At 39.1% G+C, this 24,458-nt stretch overlaps 1 protein-coding gene across 7 annotated transcripts in view; it reads left to right on the top strand.

Moving 5' to 3' along the window:
• Positions 1–24,458, top strand: part of DENND4A (DENN domain containing 4A) — a 52,586-nt gene that overhangs the window by 989 nt on the left and 27,139 nt on the right. For 3 of the 7 annotated variants that reach the window (XM_080551449.1, XM_080551448.1, XM_080551454.1), the window contains exons 2-10: positions 8,454–8,539; positions 13,762–14,091; positions 14,710–14,959; positions 16,411–16,480; positions 18,068–18,237; positions 18,889–19,130; positions 19,990–20,056; positions 23,486–23,544; positions 24,216–24,360. In XM_080551449.1, coding sequence (XP_080407575.1) covers positions 13,784–14,091; positions 14,710–14,959; positions 16,411–16,480; positions 18,068–18,237; positions 18,889–19,130; positions 19,990–20,056; positions 23,486–23,544; positions 24,216–24,360 — 1,311 coding nt within the window. In that variant the 5' untranslated portion in view covers positions 8,454–8,539; positions 13,762–13,783. Of the gene's footprint in view, positions 1–134; positions 909–936; positions 7,097–8,453; positions 8,540–13,761; positions 14,092–14,709; positions 14,960–16,410; positions 16,481–18,067; positions 18,238–18,888; positions 19,131–19,989; positions 20,057–23,485; positions 23,545–24,215; positions 24,361–24,458 lie in introns of those variants that run through there. The other 4 variants (XM_080551450.1, XM_080551451.1, XM_080551453.1 and 1 more) reach the window with 4 other exon arrangements.

The raw sequence follows: 24,458 nt of genomic DNA, 5'->3' as shown, positions 1-24,458 counted from the left end.
CGGTGGGGGGCTTGGCGGGCTGTCACCGGGCCGGGGCTGGGGGCTTCCCCGAGCGGAGAGCGGTATGGAGGGCCTGGGGCGGCGGGGAAGGGCGAGGGGCCGCCGGCGTGGGCCGCGGCGGGGCTGCCCGGTGGTGGGAGCGGGCTCCGGGGCCGCCCCTCACGCCGGGCTGCGGCGGGAAGGGGGGAGCTGAGGACGGCGGGCGGCCCTCGCCTCGCCGTCGCCTCCCCGCGCCGGTAACTTTCCGTTGAGCTGCGGTGGGAGCGGGGGGGAAACTTCGGGCTCTTCCCCAAGCCCTGAGGCGGTCGCCGGGCCGGGCTGGGGGCCTGGGGCGGCGCGGGGAGGCTCCCCTCACGGCGCGGTCCCCTCAGCGCAGCCCCCTGCCATGTTCCTCCTCCTCCTCCCCGAGGCGGCCCCGGGGGGCTGCTCGGGAGAAACTTGTGCCCGTGCCCCAAACGCCAGGTTTTCCAGGCGAGGCACGCCGCCGGTGTTGAGTTCCCTGCGTGTTTTTTCTCACAACTTTCCCCTGGCAGCTCGGGTTGCCGTGTGCCCGGGGCAGCGTGCTGGGCACGGCGGCAGGACCGAGCCCTGACATTGTCAGGCTGTTCCGTCATGGTGTCTGCGTGTGGCGTGAGCCGTGGGCCGGGGGATGATGGTATTTAATAACTCCTTAGCGATGGTCGTTATTCGGGAGTAATTTCAAGCGGGCTGGTTTTTAAAGTGGGCTGCCCCTGAGAGCGTTGATTTGCTAGAAATGAGGTCTCGGCGCTCAGTTCTGAAGTTTATATATTTTTTTTTAATTAACTGAATAGAAACGTGGTGTTCTGGACAGCTTTTTACTTCATTTCACAATTTTTTTCTGGAACTGTTGCTCAACTAGAGGTTTCTGTAAAGACTGTTACGTTACGGTACGTAATCTTTCACTTTCTGAATGATTAAACACCAATATTTAACCTTGGCGAGTATCTGTGGTGGTTTAGGAAAAGCAATTGGGTTAGTCTAGCCAAGGAAGGTCAGGGGGGAGTAAATGGATTTTTTCTGGTTTCTGTGTTGAGTGTACAAGTTTTACTTCGAGTAAGAAGCGACTCTTCCGTTTCTCTTTTTGTTTAAAAAAAAAATCATATATTTAGAGTATTGGTGAAACTCGATCCTGCTTTTATAGTACTGGGGAAGTCCGTACGTGTGTTTAAAGTGAAGGTTAAAGTGGAACTGCATCTCTGGTAAATGAAGCAACATTTTCTGGGGGGTAATTGTGACTTGGCATTGAAACTGTTTAATTATCAAGAATAGGGCATTAGTTTTTGTGGTTAACTTTAGGGGAAGGAGAAAATTGCATGGAGCCTTAAAGATGGAACCAAAAAGAAAAAAGTCTGAGCTTCTCTACAACTTTAAGAGCTTGCATAATGTGCATATTTTACTTATTCTAGAAGCATTAGGGTCCAGCTGGATGAGGAACTTTCCTCAAGTTTATGAGCAGCTTCTGCTCCTTTGGAACACGCTTTCCCAAAGGTCTCGTCTAAATAGTGCATTTACCAAAAGCTAGCACAAAAGATAAGATCTGGTTCTGTGAACAGTAAGCCAAAAGGCGCTATGACCGTTTTTTAAAATACAGGCTTACTTAGAAATGTTTTTCCAGTATGAAGTATTTGTTTTTCCATATATATGCTTGAGTTTTGGTACTTTTTGTAACAGTGTGGTTGCAGGTCCTTGTTTCTTGCGAACAGCTTGTTCTATATGCTTTTCCTGGATATTACACCCCTATGGAGCTTAATGGAATTTCTATATGTGTTAATGGCAATGTTAACTATTCCGTATTTACATAGCCAGAGTTAATTATTAGTTAGTAAAAGCATAAATATTGACAGAGCCTGGCTTGTTCTATAGGGCATACATGAGTGTAGCTGATCTCTGTGCAGTGTTAGGAACAGTGTAAATAAATAGGTCATATTTGAGATACATTTAAAAGAGAAAGTACCCAGAAGGAAAGTAGAGCCAAGCTGACGCCCAGTGAACTACAGTGAGGAGAATGAGGTTGCATCAGGAAGGTAGCTGATACCACGGTTCTGCATGGCCCTGACAAAGGGATTGTGGGCACCGCTGTTCAGAACTAAGCCTGGAAGTGTTTAATCTACAGCATTTTGCATTTGAGGGTTTATTAATCTCTAGGTGAAGCGTGTGATAGCTGGCGAGAACTGTCTTGTGACTCTTCAACGGAGGAAGATGATATCTGGACTGAGCTGAATAATGAGAATCAGCTTTGTTAATCTTGAGGTTCTGAAATAGGAAAAAAGAAATTTGCAATGTCACTTAAATAGTCAGCATCCCTTTTCAATTTCCTTTGTATTTCCTAGCAACTGAATCAGAGTTAGTTTTGCAAGTCGTAGTAGACTGAAATGCTTTTTACGAGAGCGTGTGTAGAAACACTTGTACTCATGGTCAGTAAAACGCCAGCAAATTGTGAAAAGTGAAGAGTAAAATAGTCAGTCAGAACCTTTCTGAATCTTAAATAGCTGCTGAAACAAACTTTTCATTCATTGTCCTTCCTTCAATTTTGACCCTAGTTCTTAAATATTTTGTCGGCATGACCAAAGAGTTGGAGACTGAAACGTTGCACAACTTGTGTTGGATGTAAAACAAAAACCTTGATGTAACCTTGTTCAAACATAGTGTTCTAGGTGTTGGTGATTTCAGAGTATCTTGCTGTCTGACAGGGTTCCAGTAGCCCAGGTTTTGATACATCTCTAGCTGTGTGTTTGTTCTGAAGTTTTCTGGAAAGAATGCTCACACATTAAATGGAGGGGAAGGTAAATAAAAATTGTTTGGGTGTCCCTTTTTGTTTGTTTTGTTTCTGGTTAAGTGCCTTACATTGTGTTGTGCTTTGGTAGGTGGATCGATGCATTTCCGAGACCATTCTCACCTTTGTTAAGGAGAAAGTCCTTCAGTCAGGCTGCTGTCGTGTAGTGAAATTTCACTACATATTAAATGCTGACTCAAAACACACACATGCCCCTATTAAGGTCTTTGAAGAGAGTTTGTGCTTGCACAGAAAGTAAGGGTGGAGGTGTGGTTTAGAGGTTGTACTCGTCCCTCATCCTTCTGCTGTAGCCTCGCTTGGTGGTCTGGGGCAAGAACACAGAAAGGGCCCTGCATCTGTTCCCCAATATATCAATTCTGTATGCAAGCAATCTTTGCTACTGCGGGCACAAATCATGATAGAAGTTTTATGGCATACTAAACGCAGCAAATGCTCTGCAAGCAAATGTGAGTTATGCCTTGCTTCAGTTGAAGATAGCTACCAGGTAGGAGGTGAATATGTATAAATGGTGACTACATCTCCACTGTTCAGCTGCTTAAAATTTTAAACAGTGGTATTGACCAAATAATTCCTTAAATTGAATGGGGTTCTTTGCTGTATTTCATAATAACCCTTAGATGTTTTCTGTTATGTTTCAGTTCAGCCTTAGTCTATGCCTGGTCTGGAAACCTGGTCTGTGACTGATCTGGAAGTGCTCTGCTGATGTGTGTGTGCTTATAAAGTGCCCCCACAGAATATACGGTCAAAATTAAGATATACAGAGAAGACTACGTGAGGCGGTGATGTGGAGAGGTTTTGATCTATAGCAGTCATTTCAGTGGCAGTCTGTGGTGCAGAAATAGTCATCGGTGGTTCCCTAAAGACCTTAAAAACAGCACTGGGAGGAGATTGTGGGGGAAGAAGTAGAAAGGAAAGGTTTCAGAAAGTGTTGGTCCTACTTTAAATGGCATATTTTTCTCTTTGTGCTTTCAAGTATTAGATATAGAGTTACTGTAGAGGCTGAAATGGAGTGAAATTGAAGAAGGTAGTGACATGGGGGGATGAAAAAAGAAGAATGATCTAAAAATAGGATGTGAGGAGTGAGGTGGAGAGTTAGAAGTTAGTTATCCAATGATAGCCTCAGTATTTAATCTGTACTTGAAACTTTACCTTTTTCTTTGGGTCAGAAAAAACATTAATGTGAATCAAAGTGTTTTATGTAACCATCTGAAATAAAAGCAGGCAAACAGCAGGTGCCTCGTATAAACTATATGTATATATACACAAATGAAGTCCCAAGAGAGCTGCCTGTTTTGTATCTGTGTACGCAGGCATTATGCAAACAAACAGAAGGGGATTATAGACAGGACTCTGAGTTTGGTTTTCTCTTGATCTCCAGAAGAAACTTGCGAACCTAAAGATTTATTCTCAGTTGTACTACTGAGTTCAGGAGCTGGTCCGGCTCTGGTGGCTTCTGTATATCAGCAAGTTTTCCTGTGTAATAGTTTGACTATAAAATTATAGCGAAAGAGCCAATGCTGCTCAGATCCTGCAAGTACAACAGTAATCAGACTCTGCGCAGTGCTGTTACTTAAATCCCGGTACAGGAGCACTCATCCAACAACTCGAACAACTTCAGAGTTACCTTGTGTGCCGAGCTCCTGTCCGGGACAGCGAAGAATTCCTTATGTAGAGCACTGGGACAAACCTTTCTGTGAGTACTGTGCTCATACCGTTTAGCACGTGGCAGCTCTCCCTGGCTCAGTACACCTCAGCCTTTCCTAAAAGGGTGTGATTATATAACGGCTTTGGCCCAGAAGGTGAGGAAGGGGTGTTAGGATAAGCCTGTTGTGTGTTACAGAGAGAGCTGGCGTTGGATCCCGAAGCAGTCGTTAGGTTAGCGTATCGCCGCCCTTCAGCTAACGCAGGGCGATGGCTGGGGGAATGCTACCCCGAGGTTGCTCCGTACGGCTCTGCTAGCTGACCTGCCTGCACCCTGCCACAGCAGTGCCCGGTGCTCAGCAGGCATATTGGAGCTGAGCTGGTAGCAGCGCGTTCACGTTTATTTTTCTGTGGGGTAGAAGATGACCGTTTTGCTAACTGGATGCAGAGATTTACTAGATGCGGAGGGCGTTAGTCAGTGTTATCTCGCCGTTAAACCTTGCCAGTGTGGTGTAGATCATCTGCAAATGGCAGCTGCAGTCTATGCTTGCCCTCCACTCCGTGACTATAATTTGTAGCATGGCTGGGTCCAATTTTTGTACCTTACGAGACTTTTTTTGCTGACCAGAGGTGGCGGAAATAAAGGTCAAATGATCTAAGTCACAATTAAAATGTATTTTAAAATGCAGCAAAAATATTAGGAACAATTCCCACATCTTCGCCCTGTTCCCCCATGAATTCAAAATTTCAATTTGGGTAGAGAAAGGTTCCACAACCGAACTGAAGTTGGCATGTGTGTCCGAACGCGGCTGGCTGAAAGCAGAACTCTTCTGCCAGTCTTGGTTGATGCACTTTGACATTTTCAGTTACAGCTTTTGGTTTTGAAGCTTGATATTGGAAGATTTGCTGCTTTCATTTGCCTTTATCTCCTGTGCCAAGGAAAAGAGAACATTCTGTTTGGGGAACTTCTCCTTTTAAAAACTCGTTGTATAATAAGTAGTTGTACAAAAAACATGGACTGGCTGCCCTCCTGAACTGTGTTTGGGATGAAGTAATATTTGCATTTTATAGTGCTTACCTTGGCTTCTCTTCCATCTTATTTACTATATATATTGTCGTCTGCATCCCTCCTTTCAAACACAATAGTACTGCAGAAATTGTTTCCATTCTTTGGTTTATTTATTTTTTGGCTGTAAATACTGTAATTTAGAAAGAGAAATGGAAGTGTTTAAACCCAGCTCTGTTAAGATCTGTCATGAATCCTGTGGGATGCTTGAACATCACTTTTTTTTTTTGTAGCCAAGGTTGGATGCCATGGGACTTTGCTGTGGCACAGCTGTAATGAACTCCTAAGCAGCCTCTGCATTGTCAGACCCTCTCAATTACCCCTTTGATTTTTTTGAGAATAAAAATAGCAGTGAAGAACAAGGAAATGAAAGACTTGGTTGGTGAATGATAGTGGAGAGTATGGAAGATGTAGAAAATGCCTCAGCGTGAAGTCTGTTCCTTCCTGCCTTCTCTCTGCCAGTTATTCTGCTTCCTCCTCTAAGCTTCGGTACTCTAGATGGCTGGTTCTTGTTGGCTGACTGCAGCAATCCCACTGAATCTAGATTAGCCTCTGAATTTAACCCCAATTTCTCTTTCTTCCTGAGCACTGCTGAACAAATCTCTGTCCTTCAGTTTTTGGCCAGAATTCCAATTTTGTTCTCCCAAACGCATTGTCTTGTGTTCTGTCCCTGCGCTCTTACCCAGCACTTTTCTGTTTCCCAGACACCTCTTAGAGATGCTTTGTTGCCAAGCTTTCTGCAGCTCCCTCGATCGCCGCTGTTTGGATCAGAGCATGTTAACTGTGAGTTGGTGCGGATGGTTGTGAACGGACCTGCAAAGAGCTTCCTGGCAGTTCTCATCGAGTGATGTAGGGGCAGAACAATGTTATGGTTTTTCATTATTTTTGTGTTTTTCCATATGCCGGTATGTTTCTTAACTCCATACTGCTGTTGATGCAGCACTGAAAGGAGTTGAGTGGCAGCAAGGGACTGCTTGCTAATTCCTGTGGCGCTTAATGCTGCTGAGTGCAGATGTACACGGTAGTGTCTTAAAGCAGTGCAAGTGCTCACTTTAACCCTACTTGTTAGCAGTTTTCTCTGGTGCTATCATTTGTTCAGGAGGTGGGAGGAAATGTGGAAAAAAAAAGTACAGGTAACATCCTACTGCAATAAAATGGTAGGAGGAGTCCTTGTTGTGTGGGGATAATTACATCCTTTGCACCTTGCTTCTCAAAATGAACAAGTAGATCCCTTACTTGATAGATGGAGGACGCCAAACTACTTGTAAATGCGTGCTGCAGGTGCTCTGAGGCAGGGCTGCATGTGTGCCGGCAGCAATTTTCACTGTGTTCCTTGTGATGCTAAAGTCTAGATTTTTCTTACTTCCTTTAATTCTCCCTCTTGGTTATTCAGGCTAGTTGACTAGGAAATGTGATCTTCGAATTGTCCACAAGGCAATTATTCGTGTGTTAAAGCTGCTTATTTCTGAGACTTTTTGCAGCTCTGCCTGAGACCTGCGGGTGATCCTTAATTTTAAGTTTTATTTTGTGATGCTCCTGGGACTTCGTTACGGATCAAAAGATCACTGGACAAAGTAAGAAGTGCTGCTGTTCCAAGTTCTCCTATTTTGTAGTCTTTTGTAGAAGCGTTCAAAGGTGGTTGCTGGAATGTGGGTGCTCTATGGGTTAGAAGGACTTGCACCAGGGGCTGGATTCGCTCTCTGGGCTGCCATCCCTGCTCCTTGCTGTAGGATTAATGACCTAAAATGTTGGACATTTTAATGTCAAAATGTTGATTGCTTCTGCGTGATCTGAAGTTAATTGTGTTGTGCTTCGAGGTCATGAATAGAATCTTGAACTTCGTGTGTGCTCCCAAAAATACAACTTTGATAATTTAGCATAGTAAGTTTTTTCCCACCATTTTTATTTTTTTTTTAGCTTCAGTAATGGAAGCAAATCCCCTTCCATTTCATGGTTTGCATAAACCCTCCTGAGATATGCGCTTCTTCCCCGCCTTGTTTATGTTGCACTTTGTTTTCTGAAGGCTTCTCGCAGTAGTCTGCTAAGAGTGTACTTCCAGTCTTGGCAAACAGAAGCCTGGCTCTAGACAAAGCTTATTTTTGACCGCAGCCTTGCTGATGCTAATGAGTAGTTCTGGGAGGCTGAGGTCTGAGAGTGTCTCCGGTGAGGTGCTCTCTTCGGTCCCAGGGTGGAAACCTCTCGCTTCAAAATGCTTCGCTGGAGTGCAGGCTGCCTGGCTTGCACGTGCCTCGATGTAAAACACAAGCTCAAGTTATTTATGGTCATACTGATATTTAAAAGCGCTTATACTAGAGTTTAGAAGCTGTGTAACATGTCTGAAGAAGAACAGACGGTGAATTATGACGGTAAATGACAAGAAAGTTCAAACTGAAGCTGAGAAAATGGGGACTTGGAATGAGGTGGCTGGATGGAAGAGTACAGAAGGATTGCTGGCTGTGGAGAGAGAAGGCTCTGCTGGAGCATCAGCGTCCTGCCAAGAGGAACAATGCTTTAAAGCAGAGTTTGTAAGGTCATTGAGCTAGAGGAGCACTTGTGCAGTTGGCTAACAGTTTTTCCCATTAGACATGCATGGAAACTTGTGGGAGGGTAGTAATCATTGGAAGTGATTACTTCAACCATTTTTCAGTGGTTTTTTTAATTGTTTCCTTAAAACATTAAATGTATTATGGTGGTTACATTTTTTTTTAAATCAACTCAGCATAACACTTGATATCTTGTTTCCGAAGTTTAAAACAGTGTCATACATGTTTTTTTTTTAGTAGCTAAGGGACAGGTAACCTTGCCTTAGCAAGCAAGTTGTACAACATTTACAGTGTTCATTTACTGTGGCTAGTGCACTGGAGTGTGCAGTTAGCTTAAGCTTTAACAAATGTGCACATTGTTTAATTTCTGTTTTTACTGTTTCTGTAGGGAATGAAACTTTAACAAGAAGTCTATGGTAAAGCCTGGCTAACAGCAAGAGAGGCAAGGTGTAGAAGAAATGCCTTGATGACAAGGTAGGGAAGACATTTGAAAGATATTTTTAACAGGTTCTGATTTGGCAGAATTCCTGTGATACTTAAGGTGCTTCTGTTTTGTTCCCTGGATTGTGTGCTTGCTAGAAGAATATATCTGTGAAAAAGGGCTTGCCTCGCTTTTGCTAGGTGACTTTGGGAGTTTGGGGAAGGGGTGAAGGGTTTTTTTCCTGGATAATTGCAGTTATTCACATGTTCTCTAGACTGCTGAACTCCGATGTGATTTGTGCAGTGTCATGGCAGAGGAATGGTTCTGAGTAGCTGTAGTGGGACTGACTGATCCAGTTAACTTCATTTTGCTCTTACTTGATTGCTCTCCACATTTGTGTGTTGGCAGCCTACTTAGACAAGATAATGCAGCAGTGTACTCAGAAGTCTGAAATGCTAGGAGCTATTAGAACTTTACTGGCAATTTTTAAAAATTGGTCACTGATTTGTCTGTCCATTTGTCTACTCTGTGTGCCTCCGAAGGTAGGTCGGTCTTGTAATATGAGTATATGATGAATGATCTCAAAAATTGATTTCATCATTGTGTAATGAAATTTTGAGCTGCTTTAAAGAAAGGTGCATTGCAGTGGCCTTCATTGGTTCCCAACCTATACTAGGAGATGGTCGTTCCTTGGTTACAGCCAGAATAATTCTTTGGAGTCAGGCTAACAAGGTAAAATGTCACCTGTTTCAGACAGTTAATGGATTTAAATAGTTTATTAATTTTAGTTTCTTAGTATTCTCGAAGGAAAATACAGGAAGGAATGGGAAGACAGGAAGATTAAAAGGTTGCAAGGCAGTTGTTGCATCTGTCTGACAGAGGAAAGGTAGTGAAGCCTCTAATGGCGTGGCATGGTCCTTACTGCTGTCTTTTACGGGTTGTGTTCCTCTTGTGCATGCAGCAAGCATACAAGTAAACCCTTTTTGCTCTCTGGGAAGGCTGGCTCCTGGAAAGAAGCTGGCAGTGCCAGAGCTGTTCCTGTGGCCTGCAGCCCGCTTGCAAGTTATGTCCACAAAAGTCTGTGGCTAGGACCAGGCTGGATGAATTGTCAGTTGTTTTTTTTCCTTGGAAATAGTGTAGAGCATATATAGTAAACTTTGTCCTTCGTGAAGTATCACGCCTGTGGCTGCAGCACAGATGGAATATGCAGCAGATCCGTGTTTAGTTCTCGTCACGTGGTGGGGGGAAAAAAAGTTGAAATGTACTTCCCTCTCGTACTGTTTGAATGAGAAATGTGATCCGCTCAGAAATCCTGGTCGCTGATTTAGTTACACAGAAATGTGAGCTGGTATAAAATAATGCCTCTGAACTCACGTTTGCTTTCTAAATGACAACTGTGGATAGCTTATAGCAAGTAGAAAAACTTTCTTGGAAGTCAAACAAGTTTGAATGATCTTCCTTCAGAATTCAGTGGTGTGATCAAGGTCCCAGGGATACTCATTTTAGCACAAAAGGGTCAGCCTTCTCTACCTCAACCTGATCAACTTTCATGTAGTAGTAGGCTGTTTTGCACTTTACAGCAGATTCATTTTCTTTTTAATAGCAGCATTAGACCTGCGGAGTTGGATCACAAAGCTATAATTTTTCACATTAATCTCTTCTCTGCAGTTCCTGAAATGCTGGAAGCTAAGAATTAAAACAGCTGTGATATTTAAGCAGCAAAAATTAATAATTAGTGTTTTGTGAATGTTTATGGAGAAATAGGATGATATTGAAATTAAATTGGATACGCAGTGAAACTGAGTTCACCCTTTGTCTTTCAGCAAAGTAATTGAGCTAGTTTTGTGGATCTGTGGTGAGATTATCTGTTTGCTTCTCCTGTTCCCAATCTTTAGAAATCTTTAGTGAAAAATGCTCTGTTCTCCCATACTTACTTGGTCACAGTCTGCAAAGTCTCTGTTTTGTGATGTCCTTACAAGTCAGTTTGCCCCTTGCAAAGATACTTTTCTTACTGTTACTGTTGATGTTTAAATTACAGTGGTATATATCTTGTGAGCAGGGACTTCGGTAAGAGGCTGTTCATGATTCATCCCTGGCATTCTCTTCAGAGCTTGTATGCACTTCTGCAAAGGCAGGCATCACCGCTGCCGTCCTCCTCCCCTGTTGTTTACACTCACTCCAGACATGCAGCCTTCAGTCCCCGGATAACTGAAGCGCAGAGAAGCGATTGTAGCTGCTTCTCAGGGTGTCACCACTAATGTCGTTGCATTTCACCTGGAAATTACATCAAGAAACACGTTTGTGCAGTGTGACTTTATTTCTGTGGGTGTCTTTGTTTTGTATTTTCTTTTTTTTCCCTGGAAGTTGACTTGCAATATTATGTGATGTATATAATGTGGTTTGGAATACTTCTAGGGTAAGAGGTTTTATTCGGATTCATCAGTTCCTGTGAAATTGCTTTTCACATCATGATTATTCAGCACTCTGAAGTAGTTCAGACTATATACCCTCTTTCTGTGGCTTGTTAACATAAAGTTTGCATAAATCTCCTCTCACAGTAAACAGATTTTGAAAATCAGAGTATCACAGCAGCTCCAGTGAAGTCTGAGTTAGCTTGAATGAAGCACCACTGAACTGTTTTGATCTCGCCTGCGTTTCATCCCATTTTTAGCTGTGAGGCTTTGTATCACAAATCAAAGATCTGAAGGGGTGATGCATCGTCAGCTAGGCCTTTTTTCTTCCCTTTTCTTAAAGTTGCATTAAATCCTGAAAGTCTTGCTGACTTGGGTATTACTTGCTATATAACCTTAGGAAGCAAACGTGTGTGCTAGCAGGTGTTTGTATGTAGGGAATTCTAATTTTAACTGGTTATAAATGAGGAGAGCTTGCCCCAGTTTTTCTTGTGTGCTTTTGGGAATGAATGTTTGAATCTGAGGCTTTTGCTATGCATTTAATCTGAAATAATTAAGCATGAGGCTTACATTTTGAGATAGGTGTTATTCTTCAGCATTAAAGTATATACCTCTTTCTGTTCGTTTACTTGTGGTGCTGTTTTGGCTTTTGAATCCAGAATGTTGTGCTGCAAATACCCTGAAGTTGTAGGGCTCGCTCGCAATTTTAACAATCGTGGTTCACATGATTATTTTTAAACTAATAAAATATTTTCTTTTTAAAGACGTTGTGAAGCATTCTACAAATTGGTGCACTTTTGTGCAGTAGTGCTAATAGGGAAAGGAACAAAACCAATTTCTCTCTGAATTTCCAAGGTGAAGTTCAGTTTTGTAGTGTTTGTGTTGCTTTGTACTGAGCCTGTGGTTACAGGAGTATTTCTTTATACATAGCAATGTAAGACATAATCAGCTTTCAGTCTACCTGCTGTCTTCTCAAGTCTTTTAATTCAATGGAAAACTTCTTTTTCCCTAGAGCTTATGATGGAGTAAGCATTGAGTTTAAATTGCCTGGTTGGTAGCTTTTAGCTAGCCGGCCCTTTCTTCCTGAGCAGTTCTTGAGGAATACTTTGTTATATGCATCTTCTGAACTGTCTTTGATGGTAGTTTGCTTCTGATCTGTGTTATAAAGTATTCCTTTTTGTTTTTAATGCATTTCTTGATACATTCTCAAATGATACTGCTTTTTAAAAGTAACTCTTTAAGCTCTAGATCTGTTTGTTCTCTCTCTCTCTCTCCATTATTAAGAACAAATGATTGCACAGTGCATTGTAGTTTTATCATACTATTTTAGCTTATCTTTTGGTTTAGAGTGACTACTGCTTGATAAAAACAAAAAGCTGTCATGACTGTTAAAATGTGGTATACTGTAGGTAAATTTCACAGGGAATCATGTTACAAAATATTGAGAATTTCAATTGCATTAGCTAAAAAGTGTTAGTGTTTGGTCTTGTGTTAGAGTTAAATGATGCTTGTGAAATTTCTGCCTCTTTTTCATGCATTTGTTGCTTTCCTGTTCTGGATTTGTTGAAGCCAGATGTCCAGTGAAATAAAAGGCACGTGCATTGGTTCAATTTGTATGTCTTTGGATATATTATTCAGGGAAAAATTTGAATTTGTAATCATTACTCAATTAGCCATATACGAGAGTAATGTATTCCAGATATTTTCAAAGCAACTGAATTCAGGTGAAATTAAGCATAGTGGGAGCTACATTCTTCTCTCAGAAAACGACCTGAACAATTGTTTGCAAGCTTTTGCAGTGCTGTATGTTGATAATTTGATCAAGAATCATGGTGGTATGAAGTTTTGATATAGCCTAGTACTTTTTATGTAGACCAAAGAATAAGGAGAGGTAAAGCAAGCAGAATGAAGGTGACGTGACAACTGAAGTCTTGTACCAACTACTCATGTTGTTTTGAATTCTGTTTGTGGAGTTACTGAATGTTAGTAAGCTCTTCAAAGTGCTGTGTTGCAACAGTTTCTATTGCACTGACATTTTTCACCCAGATAAAATTAATTCAACAGAAGTATATCTTAAAAGCTTATCTGGTTTACAAAGTTTAGAAGTTAATGACCATAAGTTCCTGAAGCTCCTTTAGGAAGGTTCTAGCACATCTAGGATTAGATTTAGATAGCTTTTTAACCCATTTCTCAATGTTCTGCAACAGGGTGGAAAGTATTTTCTTTATTTGCAAAATCATTCTATTAAATAAGATGTTGGGTTTACAAGACAAAGATATTCAAGAGTCTCTGGCAAAGAGGTAACTAAATCTGCTGTTGGGTTGTATGCTGTATTGTTTTTAAGGCTGTCTTTTCATCATAAAAATATTACTTTGCGTTGACATTTATTTACAACAGTGGTAGCAAACACTGAAAATAAATATATATATGTGTGTGTATATATATATATACGCAATTTGGCTGGAACAGCAGGACTGTGTTCCTTCTCATTATGGAAAGCTTCATGTGGTCTTCAGTATTATTCTTTCTCAGTGGTCTGCTCTGGTCAGCTCTCCATTGTAGCTGACTTAGTCTAAATGATTTATTTAAAATATTTGGTATGTTGCTGGTGTATTGCTGCCTATGAATGGTTGCATATTGAGGATCTGAGTCCCAGAATTTTATGAAATAACCTGATATCAACTCCTAACATGCAAAATGGAAAATACTACATGATCTGATGATGGGTCTCTAATTCTTTTGTATTATTCTACTGTGTTTTATTAATTTTTAAAGGAAATTATAACAGATCTGAAATAATCAAATTATTCTTAGTTTACAATAGCAAATTTGCAATAATATAATCTTTATTTCTTTCCTACCAGTTCTATCGTCTTGTAATGGAAGATGGAAGACAAAGGAGCTCGTGTTGCTGACTACTTTGTTGTCGCAGGATTAACAGATATTTCAAAACCACTAGAGGAAGAAATCCACTTCAATGATGCTTGCCATAAAATTGCTAAACCAAAAGAACCTATTACAGACGTAACAGTAATTATTAAATCCCTAGGGGAGGAAGTTCCTCAAGGATATAAATGCATAGATGTTACTCCCTCAGGACTGTCTGCAGACCTCAATAATGGCAGTCTTGTAGGACCACAGATATACCTTTGTTATCGCCGGGGAAGGGATAAACCCCCACTTACTGACTTGGGGTGAGTATTTCTTCTGTTTACAGCAGGTGATTTTTGGCAATTTTATGCAACTAGTCAGCAAATAAAGCAGGTTTATTGAAATGTCAGAACTTTTGATAGAAGGCAAAGTTCTCAACAGAAAGATTGTTGACTTGAGCATCCTGTAACACATTGCTCTAGGAACGATGCACGATGGGTGAATTTTAGTGACAGCTGTAATCCTTTGCATTTTGGAGTTTTCAAAGCAATTTATAATTTTCAGCGTATATATTTTGGGTGGGAGAAGTATTCATGTATGTATCACATACTGAAATGAAGTGAATTGTATGACATTCAATTCTTTGGAAAGATTCATTGCCTGGTCCTATGAAAATAACATTATTTTGCAGTAAACAAAATATTAAAAAGCAATTATACGTGAGGAAAACTACTTTCATCACAAAATTTTTCTGTTAAGAGTACAGTTTGCTGTAATGTTGACTGAACTTGTCACTAAAATGTTTTGATCAGATGAGACAAGCTGCTGCTAGACTAGTACTGTTCAGTTATAATTCTAAGATATAGTATTAGCATTTGCAATATTAAAAAACCAAACAAACCTGTGTGCATTCTGATCTTTGTTCATCCCGTTTTAATTAGGGTCTTATATGATGGGAAAGAAAGACTAAAGCAAGGTTGTGAAATAATTCAAGCTACTCCATATGGTCGGCCCGCCAATATTAGTGGCAATGCCTCGTCACAAAGAGTGTATGTCACTTACCGAAGAGCATCCGAAAACATGGCACAAAACACGTTGGCTGTTACGGATATATGTATAATCATACCAAGTAAAGGAGAAACCCCGCCACATACGTTCTGCAAAGTTGACAAGAATCTTAATAATAGTATGGTAAGATTCAAAATCTGAATTTTGAACACTTGCTGTTCAGTGACATAATGTTTGTGCAGTATTTACGATGGTTTGCATCCGTACTCTCTAAAGATAAATCAAATCTTGGAAGAGTTCAAGGTTTATATTACTTTTTTCCTGCTTGGAACTAAGTCTTTTTGGAAGTCTTGGGTCAAACAGACCTTCTAGTGCTGATATACAAATGCTGACTCTGGATTAATCCTTACACATGGTGATGCAACATGTTCTCTAACTGGAGAGTTTACAGGCTGATTTACTGTTGTGATGGGAATTCTGTATCTAACAGCTGTATTTTTTGTTTTTAAACTCTCCCGTTACCTGCAGCACTATTTTGTGTTGTTCTCTTCTGTCATTTCATAAGCTTTTTCTCAGAAGAAAGATGCTTGTAAGCGGTGTTGTATCCTGCTGACTGTAAAGCCTGTTTAAAACCATATTAATGGTTCCAAAGGTAGGCTTCCTAAAATACACAGGCATTACAGCACTTTAATTTGCAGAACTTAATGTTTAGGTATTTCCTCGTTGAACCTTCAACCCTGTATGCTGGCTCTATAATGTGTACTTGTTTTTAAATAAATGTCTGTGGACATCAACAAATGGATTTTTCAGTTCTGCCAACTCCTGTATTGACTGGGTTATGGGAGTGCTGTCTTATGTAAATTATTTTCTTTCTGCCATCCCTAAAAGCTTTGTGTGCTCTTAAAGGGTGCACCTATTTTTCCAGTCTGTGGCTTTCCCGCTTTCTTTATTCTGGTGTCCAGAAATGGAGAATGTCAAAAATTTTAAAATGGGATCAGTGCCAAAAAGGAAATCATTGTTTAGAAGCTGAAAAAACTATGATGTTAGTGTTACATCACAGATGGGGTAAGAAATAAGGCTTAAACATTAGCATGATTAAAATGCAGGCGCAAAAGAAAACTAAGTATTAACTTAGAGTAATTCACTGATATAGTTTGTATCAGAAACACTGGTGCGGGTGTGTAAATAAAAATGTCTGCATGTATGAATGTGTGTCTATCTATATACGTGTTCAAGCCAGAAGTTTAACAAAATGGAGGAAGGTTTAAATATTTATATAGATGATGATTGTACTTGCAGTTCTGTAGTTGAGTTAACAAATGTTTTGCAGAAGAATTTATAGCTTTCATGCTTCATTCAGACTGTAAACTAGTTTTGTTTTAGAGCTCAGACCAAGGCCTGCGCTGGGCTGGTTATCTGAAAGCTGACGTGGTACTTCCAAGTCATCTGTTTGTGGCCCTTGTCACAGAGGATACTGCAACAGGCCACTAATTTCTGTATCTTAATGTGCTATGTTTGTGTGTAGATTGTGACTCTTTGAAAATGAGGAAGAGGTGGTCTTCCCCCGCTGTTTTGTTATGTTCTCTTATTATATTCTACTGTGTAATCCAATAATTTCTTTTTTTTTTTTACAGTGGGGCTCAGCTGTGTATCTGTGTTATAAAAAGTCTGTGGCAAAAACCAACACCATATCATATAAAGCTGGTACGTAGCTACTATTTAGCATTTTTATCTTGAGGATGTACAGGGTTATGTGTAACGTAATATATTTCTTCTCTTTAGAAATTACTTGACATAGACGCTGTCCTGATATCATCAAAAAGTGAATCTTTCCCTGAAGAATTCTCTTAAAATAATTTTCTGAAACAAGCCTTAGAATTATGTCTCATGACTCTCTTGTCTTAAAATGCGCTTTTAATTGGAAGCTCGGTTGTGTTTTGATAGGTTTCTAGAAGCCTGTGTGTCTCCCATCTGTATTTTTGTTGCTGATGACCCTCTTTAGAGGATAAGTGTGTGTGTGTATATATCTGTGCATAGGAAAGTATCTCAAAAAATATTTAATGTATTTTCATGATTGCTTTCTTTAAGAATCATTTTGAAGAATAACGCAGAGCTCCAAACTGCATTAGGCATCAGTGGCATTGAACTCTTTAAGTATTTTTGGATTGTGTATCATCTTTACTTTCCTATTTATAAGACAGAATTAGATTTGCTGTGTCTCTGATGAAATTTATTGTTGTTTTTTTAAAACCCTTGATTTCATTTAAGTGTAGGCCGCAAGCATGGTTCATGTTTAAGCTTTAGTGCACTTCTATCCCCTCGAGATGCTGCTGTCTGTAAACAATAGTAGTTTAGGTCTGACTAAAAAGTGCATGATAAATTAGTAAATAAAAATTTTAAAAAGACCCAATATCTGGTAGTAGCTTGCACAAAACTTTGCTTTGTGGAGGGGGAACATGGGACACAAACAAACCAAACAGACCCCTTTTTTGATTATCAGTTTTTACTGTTGACTAGTATTTCTCTGTATAATAGAAAAGAATGCGCAGGGATTATATTTTCTGATATAGAAAAATCCCTTCCCATAATATTCTCAGTTTGCTGTCCCCCGGGCTGTCAATAAGAAGAGAGAGCTACAGCTATATGATGTAACTGAAAACCTGTGTGTCAAGAGCCTCTCCTTCAGAACTGTGTTTTACAGCGGTATTTAAAGTTGTCTAAATGCATTAGTGTGATAGTGCATTAGCCAAAACCTCAGATGAGGTGGATCAGCATAGTTTGTTAGCTCAGTTCTGGTGATAGCATTGTCTTCTGTTTCTGTTTTTACTATTTGCTGTCTAGTGCTTCCGTTACCAGGTTTTCCTGGAGACCTTTGTTAGCAAGAAATTGTTTTCCCTGGAAAAATAGAAAGCATTAGTGTTATTTCTCAGTTGTTCGGGTTACCCTTTTTTAATAAATTTAAAATTTTTACCCATGATGGTTTTGAACTATTGTAATAATAGCTAAGGTGTCCATAACCTGTAAACAGAAAACGAGAAATTAGAATAGTTGCTAGAGCAGTAACGAAATAGGACCTCAGTACTGCAGGTGATTTCTCCTTAGGCCTTGGGAGTATGCTGTCTCTTTCCAGCTGCATGCTATACCTCATTATTTCCAGCTTTCCCTTACTGCCTCCCTGAAGTTATTATATGCTCATATGCAATTTTTGTGGGCATGTTTTTATGGCGTGAGCTACTGTAAATTTTTCCACTACTACTTATGTAACTGCCTCTTTACAAATTGCCTTTAAAGGTTTAATATGCAGATATCCTGAAGAGGATTATGAATCATTCCCATTACCAGAATCTGTGCCTCTTTTTTGCCTACCTATGGGTGCAACGATCGAATGTTGGCCATCTAACAGTAAATACCCTCTCCCAGTTTTTTCTACATTTGTACTAACCGGAGCTTCTGCGGAAAAGGTAATTTGAGTTAAAGATTTGGTTGTATATCTGTTCACATGGATGATAACTCCTACTTTTGTAGACAAACTTGAATCTATTCATTTGGACCGAATTCAAAGCCTACCTTAAAAAGTGTTTTTTATTTCATAATTTTTCATTTATCTCACTGATGGACTGTTGATAATATAAACCTGTCGTTTGCTTTTCCATCTTGTTAACTTTTGAAACTACAGAGCTATAAAAATCCTGAGTGAATATGCATGCAAATACGCTATACTTTTTTGTTGCCAGCATCTAAACTTTGCATATGTGTACTTGCCCTATAAAGTAAATAGGGTGTCAGAGGAATACTGTTCTGAGCTGTTTATTAAAGGATTCTTAGAATAGCTTAAAAGGTAATTGTATGAACAGTTGACTGTAGCTTTATAATCTTTTTTCCCCTCACACTTAAATTGTTTCCTAGATTAATCTTTCTCATATGACACTAAGAGTTTAAATAATAGACAGTCTGGATTTTCACAGCCATAAGAATATTCCAGAATAAATTACTTCAAAAGGAGATGCGTTAATGTAACTTCTCAAACAGTAACGCAAATTTGATTTCCTTACGCGTTTGCTTTGAAGGCTTAGGCAGATGTATTGACTTCAAATCAACTGCATTGTTTACAGGTATATGGTGCTGCTGTTCAGTTCTATGAATCGTATCCAGAAGAGAATCTTACAGAGAAACAAAAATCTCAGCTGGGATTAACAGCTGCTGTTGAGGGAAAGTCAGATGCGTGCAGAACAGTTCAAACAAACAAGTGCATTTGTCTACTCTCCCACTGGCCTTTCTTTGACGCTTTCAAGAAGTTTCTTACCTTCCTGTATCGTTACTCCATTTCTGGTCCTCATGTCCTGCCCATTGAGAAGTAAGTAACTCCAAAAACCCATAATAGTCATTTCCGCTGATGCAAGCACTTCTGTTGCTTGTAACTTTCCTATAATATCCTTTTGATTTTAGTCATCAAACATTATTTGTAATGATTACACTAGATCAAGCAACTCTGCTCTGTCAATTAAACGTATCTGATTTTACATCATGAAAAAGTAGAGATTTTTATTTTTAAGCGCCTATAAAGGTGTGTGTATCTGTAACTTTCTTATCCTTTAAGGGCTTTGAGTCCTAAGTATATTGATTAGAAGTAAGGATATAATTATTTTCTTAGTATTACATATATCACTCTCCTAACTTTATGTATGCAGTTTTGTATTTTTTCAGATACCAATTTATGGTGTAATAAGATAATAGATTAAGTTCGAATTGTTGTGCCTTAATAATCTTCCGCTATTTGTTATTAATAAACACACTTCCTTCTTACATGAAGGATCTTGCATTTTTAAATGCAGAGTAAATCCTTCCATCCAAGGAGGGATTGATACCTGTAATTAGTGTGTAATACCATTTAACACTTCCAGGCTAAAGAAACTTTATACATCAGATTTTAAATGCAGTATCTGTTTTTTATGTTATACTTCAATGTTTTTTCTCATTGAACTTCGATCTTTTATGACATTTTGATTAAGTATTTTTTGTGATTGTTTATCCATTTCATTATTCCACTTTGTAACCACTGTACTTCTTTTAAAATTCTGATGATCTCTCGAGGTCCCTTCCAACCCCTACAGTTCTGTGATTCTGTGATTTTTATATTACTAGTAATAATTTTGTCTTGAGGAAAAGTGGTTTAAGCTTATTATTTCTACTAAATCTTTTTTTTTTCCTTCTAGACATATTTCTCATTTCATGCATAAAGTTCCTTTTCCATCCCCTCAGAGGCCAAGAATTCTAGTGCAGGTAAGTGTAAAACTTTTCCTAATAGCTGTGTCTTAAGTGAAGGCAAAATAGCTGTCGAACAGCTTAGTTAATGGAAACTGTGGTAGGCATATTCAAACTTTTTTCTTTAATGTTCAGGACTTCTTTACCTAATTTCATACACTTAAAGGCTTTACAGATGTCTTATGTGGTCTGTTTCCAGCTTAGTTTAGGACTCCAGTGTAGTATTACAATATACCAAGAAGTTTACAAGATTACAAGAAGATTTAGTGACCTTAGAACTTTTTTTTTTCTTTGAGTATATACAGAAATTCATGAAAAGCTACCCAAAGTTGGCATCTGGTTTGACCTTTTTTTTTTTTTTGCAATAGCTTTTGAAATATTTTCTTGCAGTTTTCATAGAGGGGCATGTAAAATAAAGAGGTCTAATAAAATTAAAACCCCATGTGAAGAGTATATTCACAGCTACCCTGTTAGCCAAAGGGCTTCATGCTGTCCTCTACATAATGAGTAATTATTAGTGAAAACTGTGAGGGCCATGCACATTCAACAAAGGTACAGTTTATCAAATGTGACTCTTATTCTGTTCTGCCTCCAAGATCTAAACATATTTTACCATGTGTGAGGTTACCTGTTACTTTAAATTATATCCATGGACACTTTGTAGGAGAGAGGGGAAGTCTCTGTCTTAGACTTCTCAAGTGTAATTTAAATCTTTCCTTTTCTTCCTAAGAGGCAAAGCGGGTAGAGACAGTAAAACTTTATTGCTGAGGAAAAGACATCTCTTTTTCGACTGTAGTTATTCAGCCAGTCATGTGTTTTTCAACGAGTTGTTACAAAAACAATGTTACTCCGTGTTACTTCCTGTAGACTTCCTGTAGAAAAATAAAATATGTGAGAGCCTTGTGCAGTTTTCAGACTTAATGTGACAACCTGTATGCTAGAGAAGCCTTTCAGAGAGAATGAAATCTTGGGTTGTGTCTTTATGTATTAAATATTAAAGATACTCCATAATGCACTTGTATTTTGTAGAGAACTCACATTTATTGCTCTTCTGGAAAAAGGGGTATGAGAACAGCTACATTGAAACTGTATCTGATATTTCTGTCGCTTCTGTTATGATTTGGAAGTTCCATTCAAAACCCAGTGTGTTGACATTGCTTTTCTGTGTATACCCCTTCAATAAAATATTTACAGTAGGGAACACTAAACACATACTTCCAGGAAACTGTGAGTGAGTTTAGAGGAAAACATTTGATTATTTTTTTTCAGCCTAAATTTTTAGGGACCTGTATCAAAGTATAGATGAGTATGTATCCTGGAACAAAAGTTGAGGACATGGGTGAGTGATGTGAGATTGTCTGTGACACCTTGCTGTTTTCAAAACACTGTGTGTATCAAGTTAATACAACTTTAGTAGCTGATACCACAGATGTAGAATGTGTAGCTTTTAAAAGTCAGCAGTAGTTGTTGTCTGCGAGTATCTACTTCCTTCAAGCTGTTTCCAAGGACTTCTGAGTTGTTTGATACTGCACTGAATAAAATCACAGGTGATTGTATCAAAGATGTTTCCCCCAAAATTGTGTGATCAGTGGCTTTATTTTTGAGGATAACAGGTTTTAAGGTTTCTATTTTTTGAAGAAATAATTTCTCTCTGTCATTTGTTGACTTACAAGACTAAACTTTTTGCTAAGTAACTAGTGTAGCAAATCATTCTGAATATATGCTACTGTTAACTGTCTTGCCTATGTGCTTTCTGAAAGGGAGACTTGATATATTTTAGTAACTGCATGTATGCCAGTCTGGATGTGTGACCCATTCTTACATCCTTCTTAACATCTGTTACAAGTCAGAGAGAACATGGCACGTGTCTGATTTTTATTGATGGTTATAATTACTTTGGAAATTAAGCATTCAGGAATGTTGCTGACTGCCTGTTTCCAGCTGCTATTGTTGATGGGTTGTTTCTGATCTGCTAGACCCCATTCTCCATGTCCTACACCCCCTTATTACCCAGATGTTGCTCTTCTAATGATGTATTCACAGCCTGCAAACTTCAAGTGCATCGAGTAATATATTTCTCCCCCTGAAGAATAGGGGCAGAAAGTGCCTCTTCTGCCTGAGGGAGGCGTGCACTTTGAATAGACACTTGGTTGTGTTTATGTGCTTGTGATGAAACACACAAGTCATAGGACATCAGGCTGATGCTTCCTTTCAGGGAATAGTTTATGCAGGTTACCTCAGGCTGAAAAAATGAGTTCTTTGAATTCTTTCACCGAGCAAGTTAATGGTGGTAGTTGTCACAAGATGACTTACTGGAGAACAAAGCTAGCATGTGAAGTGGTGTGGTCATCCTGATTTGTCTTTGAAGCTAAATGGAGCATTGGCCTTCCAAAGTTCCGTTGTATGAAATATGAAAGGATGCAGTACTGCAGAGACTCTTTTTGCCGTATGTTTTGTGTGGCTGACTGTCCAGGCACAGCATTAGGTAACTTGATGCTTCAGCATTTGAACTACTACTTCATCTCATGTTTCTGATTTCTATTGTCCAGTCACTTGCAGTGCAGTCTAAGGTGAAATGTACTCAAAAATGAAATGCTACTAAAACACATCTAATCTTGCAGCTTAATTGTACAAGTTACTGTGACCTGCTGAATTGCTACTGCTGTTTGTATCTGTGTTCTTATGCAGTAGATAGACAATGCATGACTTAGCAACGAGGATTAAGCTGACCGGTATCTTGGTACCTTTGATTCACTATGACTGAAAACACGTCAGATGAGCTGTGATAAACTGATTGCGTATCTGTATTCTTGTACTCATTTAATTTTTCTATTGATGTTGAATATATGAATGGTTTCTCCTATCACCGTAAGAATATTTTCATTTTGTCCTATTACCATAAGTAAGATCTTCATCTTGGATCCTTGACCAGTGTGAACTTCAGGCTATACCAGATTTGAGCTGAGCACTTTCTGCCAGCTAAGAGCCTAATTCTTGTGTCTTCTGAAGGAAATATTACTTTATAATACAGTCTGCCACCTGTCCCCTTAATGTGTTTTGTCCGTCTCCTTCCCGCTCAATCTACAAAGAATCCTCCCTGAAAGCTGCGCATGAACTATGGGTCATCGCTTCTCTGAAGATTTAGAAGGGTTTACTTTCAGCAGTTAATATATTCACTTTTTAGTGTATTAGCTAGTTTAAATTCCTTTTTTTATGGATATACAATGTGCTTAATTCTGACTGAGAAAGGAAGGGAATGCTTTGCCTGCTTTTCATTAAAAGGTACTGATGCACAGCACTGCACTCTGCTTTCCATAGTACTGCACAACTGGATTATGGAAGGTTTGGCATAGTTTAAATTTTATCTCTGTGTTCTGTGCTATTGTTATATAGCTTCTAATAAATAAGTTCAGAATAAAACCAACGTATTTTAAAATCTTTTTCCAGCTATCTCCACATGATAACCTGATTCTTAGCCAACCTGTATCATCACCCCTTCCACTGAGGCAAGTAGCAGAATCTTCTGTTTAAATGTGAAATATGTTCTGACTTATACTGAAAAGTTTCAGTGCTTTGAGCTGTAATGGTGCAAATTTAAGTCTTCCTGTCTGGTGCCTTTTGTAATTAGTGTATCTGAAATTTATTTATGGGATTAGACCTATGCCCTGTCAAGGAGACATAATTAATAATATCTGTGCTTGGTTTTTGTTGTTGTTTTGGTTTTAGATAATTTTAGTGGTTCTCGAGGCAGAAGATTGTTAGATGCCTCTTGTAGGAATTGGTACCTGGGCTCCCAAGATAGTACAACTTTGGTATTGTGGGTTAATTAAAGGAGTTCTGTGACTGTCTTAACTTTCATGTCTGTGCAGGAGAGTGAGTAAAGAAATACATGTAGTTTCCCTGTAAATTGATACTCAAAAAAAAAAAAAATTATCGTGCATGTGTCCTAAAAAGAAATCTAGACTAAGAGTCTCAAGGCGGCATGGTTACTGTTGGAAAATAACTGTTCTTCACTGGACAATGAAATACACCAAGTAGTCTATTTTGCTGTCTTCTTTAAAAGAAATGTTTGTAGATTTAAGTTTATAAAATCTTTTTCTAATACCTTGTTTTCTTTTCTTTTTTTTTTTTTTTCTGGTCACTTATAACTCACCGGTGTGTTTATATTTTTGGACAGTGGGGGCAAATTTTCTACACTACTTCAGAACCTAGGACCTGAAAATGCAGTAACTCTACTTGTGTTTGCTGTGACGGAACATAAAATTCTCATCCACTCATTACGACCTTCTGTCCTTACCAGTGTGACAGAGGCATTAGTCTCTGTAAGTAATGTTCTTTTAATCATGCACTTGTACATGGAAAGAATAATATTTTTAAGATAAAATCTAAAATTAGTAGTAATGTTGTTAGGCTCAGAGAG

The sequence above is a fragment of the Anser brachyrhynchus genome, assembly GCF_964034855.1.
Source record: "Anser brachyrhynchus genome assembly, chromosome: 11".
NCBI lineage: Eukaryota > Metazoa > Chordata > Aves > Anseriformes > Anatidae > Anser > Anser brachyrhynchus.
The sequence above is the reverse complement of the archived record's forward strand: the minus strand, read 5'-3'. Positions and strand labels throughout refer to the sequence as shown.